Raw genomic sequence first — 7,561 nt, 5'->3', positions numbered from 1 at the left:
ATAAGCATTTTGCAGATTGTACAACTACTATATTTACTGCCACGAGTAATAAATACGTATAACGTAAAGCAGATTAAAACAGAGGTGTAGGACTATTCATACACTTAATATATATATTTGTATACATTGTCCCTTTCCTTATGAGCCAAATAAAACACAATGGAGTCAATGCAGATGCATAAAAACTCATTTTATCATAATAAAAATCCCAAACAGTTCGACACAGACAATACAGTATTGTGAAAAAGTAGTTTAATTTTAGATGAGCTTTACTCATCTGTTACAATGTTTTCGGTGTCACTGACAATATGCTGGGGGTTCACTCATTAAACCATTAAAGTGATTATAAATCTCTTCTCGTATGTGATATTCTACTCTGGGCTATCCTCACTTATCATTCAGACATACTGTAATCCAAAAAGGAGTTTTTTGTTAACACATACACAGATCAGTCATAACTGACGGCTCCATATTCACGTTTTGTATGTGGAGCAGTGCAAGTGATTGGGTGAACACATGGCACAAGGATGTATTGGAAGAAGGCACGTCACAGTAGGTGGGTCCAACCATGGCTACCCTTTAATGGAAACTGTATTATTCTGATAGCAGTGTTGTCTTACAGCAGGATAATGCCCCTTACCACAAAGCAAAAATGATTCAGGAATGGTTTGAAGGAGTTGTCTTGGCCTCTAATTTCCCCAGATCTCAACTGAATCAAGACAAAAAAAAGTCTGCTTTATGTGGCCACTCACAGCTTGCAGGACCTAAAGGATTTGCATCTAAGATTCCAGAGCACATGTTCAAATATAGTGGAGTCCATGCTTCAATTCATCAGGCAGGTGTTCATGATGTTATGGCTGATCAGTGTACATCTTTCAAATGTGTTACTCTTCTCACTTATATTCAGGAATACCGTAAACCAAAAAGCACAACTTTTATACATATGCTTTATTAGTTCATTTTTTATTTTCTATTGCACGCTGAGGAACCTCCTCTTCTTTGATGTGTGTGTGTACGCATGGTGACGCCACTCGACATCTGCGGTGCTCTCATTCTCCAGGGTGCCCAGTTTGATCATGTACACTAAAGTAAAAGAGAAATGCATGTCAACATATTACACATACCCTCCAACACTTAAACATCAAGTGTATCTGTCCATACTTACATTTCATTTCAAATCTGGGGCCCACTTCTGTTAGCTCTACATTCTTGTGGTCTGTTTTCTTGTAGGTGTGATGTCTGTGAATGAATGAATAAATAAATATAGTTTGTGCCAAATAACTTAATTTTTAGGACATTTTAACTGAAGGAATTCTTCCACACTGACCTGAAAGAGATGAAGTCCTCTTGGTTGGCAAAGGTGATTACCCGCCTACTGTCATCCTTTGGTACTGGAAAAAGATACTTGAGGATATTCGATACCTATTTGAAGAGAATTAATTAGTTGTACCCACAAACAAGTGGCGGTGAAAGAGAATATCGGCATAACGGCATGTGTACGGTGCATGGTCCAGCACTCGTTCGCTCACCCTCTTGCCAAGCCGTGAGGTGAAGTTGTGAAATATGAGGTGGGGGTAGGCCTCAGACATGGTGCCTATGTCAGGAACATCGTGCCTCATTACCACGTTGTAAAGTGTGAAATAAGCAGTGGGTCCGAATGGCAAGTGGCACACAACCAGGCCATCTGAAAATATACAGGAACCAAAAAGAAATAACGGTCAGACATGTACACACTGGTTACAATCTGCTTGAAATGACATTTGAATCTTGTTTACCAGTGTAAGTGGCATCAACGGAAAGATAAGGAAAGGCAATTTAATATCTGATTTATTGTGCCATGCTAGTACCTCTACTGGGGCTGTACTAATAAGTAATGAGGCTTTTTTTCTTACAAAAATTGTAACCTTCAGACTGTTTATAAGATCCTTATTTAGGATTTGTAAAAAATAAATAAATAAATAAAAATCAGTTTTATAGTGCTACATGAAGTACTGACATAGGTTTCTAATATTTTGACAATCCTGTTTTAGGCTTAAGTGTTTAATTCAATCCAGTTTAAAATCACTATAAACTGCAGCCTCCAAAATGATCACACAGTTAAATTATCCTCTGACAGTTTCTCAACATTGTAACAGTCATTAGACTTTATTAACAGGGGCTTTAGTACAGGACTGTTATGGTGGCACTCATTAGTTTTAGCAGTACACCTAATGCTTTGGCAAGTGGGTGTATTTTAAGAAAACTTGTGATCAGTCGCGTCAGTCTAGCTCAGTGGTCGCTGTGGTATTGAAAAAAAAATCCCCTGCAGTCCAAAAAAAACATATTCCTGCAGAACTCCAACTGCAAAGAATGTTTTCTCTTATGAATTTATAATGTGAAGAACATGGCCCGAGCAGGAACCTGTGACACCCTAATGCACATGTGTAGAGAACATACTACCAAGCTTGAGCTTTTTGGCTCATACAACTGGGGAGTCATTTTTCACTCAAGTGGCTAGACGCCATCTCTGAGTCCGTTCTTGAGCCACATCGTTTGTGATACAGGATATAAACATTAATTCATTTTCTATAACCACTTATCCTGCACTAGGGTCACAGAGATTGCTAGAGCCTATCCCAGCTGTCATCAGGCAAGAGGAGGGATACACCCTGTTCATACCATTCATACCCATGGCCAATTTAGAGTCACTAATAAATCTAACGAGCATGTCTTTGGATGGTGGAAGGAAGCCAATGTACCCGGAGAAAACCCATACAGACACAGGGAGAACATGCATGTTTGATGATGAAGGAAATACACAGAGGAATTTTATTAAACCCCTGTGAATAATACTGTATATAATGAGACACTCTGTTTACAAGAAAACTTTTTTTTTTCCCCCATTACTAAACCGCACAATATAAGAAATGCTATTGTGTGGTTTGATGGTGACACAGCCTAAATAGGTTCATATAAATACATAACCATAACAAGGTCATCATGTCACAAACCTGGCTGTCCTCTTGTTTCGTGCAGGATGACGAGGTCGGTAACACTGTTGGCTTTGCAGGCTCCCACCAGCGCAGCAATCTCATGGTTTCCTCTGTTCATGCGCTGGGCTCCAGGGAACATCAACTTAACCTCCTGGAACGAGACATGTTCGACACATGTTATTGTGTTGCTGATGGTCATCGCTGATGTTATTAAGACAGTCACAAGTTATCTGTTTGGCCCTTTTCTGCGACATATATCTTGACTGGATTGGAGGGATTAGAATACATAGGCCAAGACTCTGAACCCCAAAGGTAAGCATCTTAAGTTGCAGCTTCACCACAATGAATGTGCATTTATGTGTGTAAATCAAAGGCACCCAGCATTCCTTGTTCTGTGTTTTGTTCTTTTTTTAACACCAGCAATTTAATCATCTTTGTGGAACTGTAATGATAGCCGCAAAGAGCAACCTAAAACTGGCTCTAAACAATAATGCAGAATTATACACGTGGGCTACAGCCTGTGAGAGACATGTGCCGGTCTCCCTGTCAATTAAAAAACTCTTATGCAATGTAGTAAGATTCATACTGTGGATGTCCAACCACATGCTATGGCAAGTAAAGCTCTCCTAGCAGACAATGTTTCACTACCCTCCTCAGAGACAGTTAAACAATACGCTAAGAGTTTCTGTAGCTGCAAAGCATGAACCATCAGGTGGCTTGTTTTTATCTGGCCTACACCATTTCCCCCTGTCCTCAGTTTTACAGTCTCTAGGACAGGTCCTCACTGACCTTGGCAAACATTTTGAGCCTGGAGCTCGGGTCTCTGGATGTGGTGACCATGACTTTGGGATCTTCCACTCCAGCCCATTTGTACTCATCGTCCACATGAGAGCTGACACCTGCACGAACAAAATAAATGATCACTGAACTGAATGGGACAGTTGGTGATAGGACACGGTTGGGGATAACAGTCACTTGCCTTCTGCCCCTTCATCATCAAACTCCAGTAGTTTCTGTAGCTGCAACGCATCTTTGCGCACCTCAGTCGGAAGCAAACGATTTTCTGCAAAGACGAAGAATAAGCATTTGTTACAGCAGAATCACACAATGCAACAAGAAAAGTTCATCCTAAAAGGTCATCCTACCTTCAAGTGCGCCTTTAAGCTTCTGTTTCTTTTCCTCTATTGTGCGGAGCCTGTCCTCCTGTGCCTTCCTGTACAGGTACTCCCGCCTCAGTCTGACCTCTCGACGGAGCTAGAACAACGTCACAATAAAACATCTCAAACAATGATACTGTGAATGTGCTGATATCACTACTGATACTGATATATAAAGGCAGCACTGCCACCGACATCTCCCTCGGCCTATGGTAAAGCATCTTTACAACACGTGATTCAGTCAGTGGAGGAAGCCCGCCTGCAGTTGAGTGTGTGGAAATGGGAGAGAAGCAGAGAGAAGTCAGCGGTAAAGAGAGTTAAATGGATGGCACCCAGAGTCACCCACAGACCTCGACCGAACTCATGCCCAAAAACGTATGCGCCACATTCTAAGGAAATCTCAATGTTTGGTCTACTTGAATGAATATTTGAATGTTTTTTTTTTCTTTGGTTAAAGTTCATCAGTGCGATAAACATTTTGTAAAAACTAAATTTTGCCAAAGAATCGTGATCTCAATTCCTTCAGCTTGTCCAGGTTAATGTTAAAACCTTGGCTCTTGACTTCAGCCCAGAGTTTGTTGAACAGCCTCTGGTGCATGGTGTCTAGGGTTTCTGCAGCGCAGGTCCTCTTGGACTTTTTAAGGGCCCAGGAAATTAGGTTCTCTACAACGCTGCTTACAAATATTTCTTCCAATGTTGTGTCTAGTTCTGGTAGACTCTTCTTGGTCTTCAGTGTGTCTCATGTCTTTATCCAGGCTGAGTTCCAGCTGCAGCGGTGGATGTTTGTTCATCAGTTTCTTTTTCTCGGTGCACTTTTGTAGCATTTTAATGGTGCAAGCAACCATTTCATCCGATGTTAGGATGGCTGTGGGTCTATATGGAGTCACAGGGTAAATGCCACGGTAAATGGAGTTCACACACATTGCTCCTATTTCTGTGAACATGATGCTCCTTAAAGAGTTTGAGGTCTCCCAGCAAACCTCGTCCAAGCTTGAGAAAAAGCTCGAGGTAGTGCGTCCTCCAAACTGGTCAACAGGTCTTCCCAAGGCTTGACTCCTCTCCTTGAGACTTCTGCCAGCGTTGATTTTGTGAAGAGCGCCATGATGTCTGTTAGGAGCTCTGCCAGCATGTACCTGGTTTCATCATCAGGGATTCCTGAGAGCAAACGTGCCCACTGCTTGGGTTCAATCCATCTGAAGAAAGAATCCATGACGGGGCGAATTGTGTCCACTGTAGTTGGAGGAGTGTCCTCTTCCTTTGGACTGCTTGTTTGGTCCACGGTGGTGGTGGTTGTCTTCGTTGCCATATCACTCAAACTAGGATTGCGTCTTGAAAATATCTTTTCAGAACAAGCTTTAGTTATCACCAACTGTCTTCTCTGGGTCTGTCAGTGAGCTATACAAATTCCATGTTGCTGTCCCCTCTTAAACGCTTAACAGGCATATTAACTAGGGCTGCATGATAAATCGTTAAAAAATCATGATCTCGATTCACACATACACATGATCTCATTTTAAATCACAATGGTTCTTAAGCATTTTATTTCACGAGCAGCATCACAAACAAATGCTCCCATTTCTTCACAGATGTTTTCAAGCGCCTCTAAAGGCAGCACTGACTCCTCCCTCGACCTATGATAAAGTGTATTTACTGATTTAGTCAATGATTCCGAAGAAATATACCCTAGGTCCTTCCTTCCTGCTGCAGTTAAATTCTTACACCAAGCTTGCTCTCAGTAGACCACAGGCACATTAAAACGTAATCACTCTTTCGTGTCCAGACACCTTCACTGTGCAATAAAAACAAGTTAAAACATACGTTGTAATCTATGAGTAACATCTCCAATGTGCACTGTACAGTTACCATTCATTGTTTGAGCTTTTACTAACTTTCTACTAATGTCACCAGAGTGTACTCAGTTTATTTTGTGGGTAATAATAGAATTGATCCAATGAAAGCAATTTAGGCTGGTTTGGGATCATTTCAGCAGTTTTTCTACGTATCTTTTTTTTTTTAAGGTGACTTGAAACAAACTTTCACCCTTCCCTTGACAGTGTGCGTGAGTGTGCAGAATGTGCAATACTTGTTCCTCTGTCTAAAGAGTGGAGAAGCGCTCCATTGGCCTGTCAGAGGACAACATAATGGCATAAATTGTTACTAGCAGTTGTGGTGGTTGGCTGCTGCAGCTGGAGGGTTTCTATACTTTCACTGCGTTATTTTGTTCATGATAGGCTACACCAGTGTAAGTAACCTGACTGGTCAAAGTAGTGAACAAAATATCGATCTAATACTCGACGATCTTTAAACAAGTTTTGGGCTGGAAACCATTGACTTTATCTGGGAACACTAAATTATAATTTAGTACTGTAAATAGTTATTTTGCAGTATTTATATTGTGTGTGGCTGATCACTACCCTGCTTTCCTGTAATACCCCAGATTACACTACAGTAGGATGAATAAGACATGATTTGGTCTTCTCTTGTCAAAAAAAAATATGCAAAATGTCAACAATTGAATCTATAGATGTCTTTGAGTTGCCACCTGTTTGAACAAAGTGCTGCTTGGATCGAATGAACAACCGAGTGCAAGTGCAGAATATCTACACTGTATATTCATTAATCACGTTTTAAAATAATAAAAAATATCTAAGTGTGAAAAATTATTGAACATGATCAGATGCAATTTCACTCCCAAACGAGACAAAGTTAGCTCTATTCATTTGTCACTCACCAATACATAATCGACTCATTCACCTTTAACAAGCTAATGTTGAATATGAATTTGATGTTTAACGTTATATCCCCGTTTTGTGTCCACTCCCACTTTGGTCACAGAACCAACTACCAAATATATACGTTGTGATAATTTAAACAAACCATAACAGTCTTCATGTACATATAAATACATTTGTGAATGAATTTAAGTAAAGGTGAGAAAAACCTGTGGTTATCCCTACGACCAGAATGTGTGCTAAGACACGAGGGGCTACAACTGGGGCTAAAGTAACGCAGTATTTACCGTCAGTCAGGTTGCTAAGTACCCTTCCTGGTCCGCCATGATTATATTTACAAGAAACCGCTCCACTAGTCATACAAATGTTCAAAATGTTCAACTTACCATGATGTTTTACAGTCAGTAGCTAACCAAGGTAGAGAAACACCGCTCACGTTGAAAACAGAGAGACCTGCGTACAACCGTTTCTGTCATTGGCTGAAGGACGGGCCAATGAGAGCGCTCGATACTGACTGACCAGCTTTTCAAAATAAAGGTCCAAGAAAAAGTTAACTTGGCACAGAATATGGACCTGTGTTACCAGTGTTGAGAAGGGCTGCCTTTAAGCTGCCACAAACAAAACCCACATTTCATTCATCTTTTCACATATAAAGAAGAGCTGCCGTCTTTCTACCAGTCTGTTGTGCCCTGTTCTTTGC

The 7,561-nt window shown here is 40.7% G+C and overlaps 1 protein-coding gene across 1 annotated transcript; it reads right to left on the bottom strand.

Moving 5' to 3' along the window:
- Positions 1–171: 171 nt before the first annotated feature.
- imp4 (IMP U3 small nucleolar ribonucleoprotein 4) lies at positions 172–7,376 on the bottom strand. The gene is made up of 9 exons (XM_047590802.1): positions 7,248–7,376; positions 4,118–4,226; positions 3,952–4,035; positions 3,762–3,871; positions 2,991–3,123; positions 1,530–1,684; positions 1,328–1,422; positions 1,166–1,239; positions 172–1,083 (listed from the first exon to the last, which is right to left on the bottom strand). Exons 1-9 carry the CDS (start codon positions 7,248–7,250, stop codon positions 971–973), a joined length of 876 nt encoding a protein of 291 aa, XP_047446758.1. The 5' UTR covers positions 7,251–7,376; the 3' UTR covers positions 172–970.
- Positions 7,377–7,561: the final 185 nt, after the last annotated feature.

The sequence above is a fragment of the Mugil cephalus genome, chromosome 8 (genome assembly GCF_022458985.1).
Source record: "Mugil cephalus isolate CIBA_MC_2020 chromosome 8, CIBA_Mcephalus_1.1, whole genome shotgun sequence".
NCBI lineage: Eukaryota > Metazoa > Chordata > Actinopteri > Mugiliformes > Mugilidae > Mugil > Mugil cephalus.
The sequence above is the reverse complement of the archived record's forward strand: the minus strand, read 5'-3'. Positions and strand labels throughout refer to the sequence as shown.

What these genes read in the sequence shown, in the direction of transcription:
- imp4 (XM_047590802.1), bottom strand. An exon ending in TGATGATGAAGGGGCAGAAG is followed by an intron (nt 3,872 to 3,951) that starts GCAAGTGACTGT and finishes TTGTTCGTGCAG; the next exon opens with GTGTCAGCTCTCATGTGGAC. An exon ending in CCTCACGGCTTGGCAAGAGG is followed by an intron (nt 1,423 to 1,529) that starts GTGAGCGAACGA and finishes CTCTTCAAATAG; the next exon opens with GTATCGAATATCCTCAAGTA.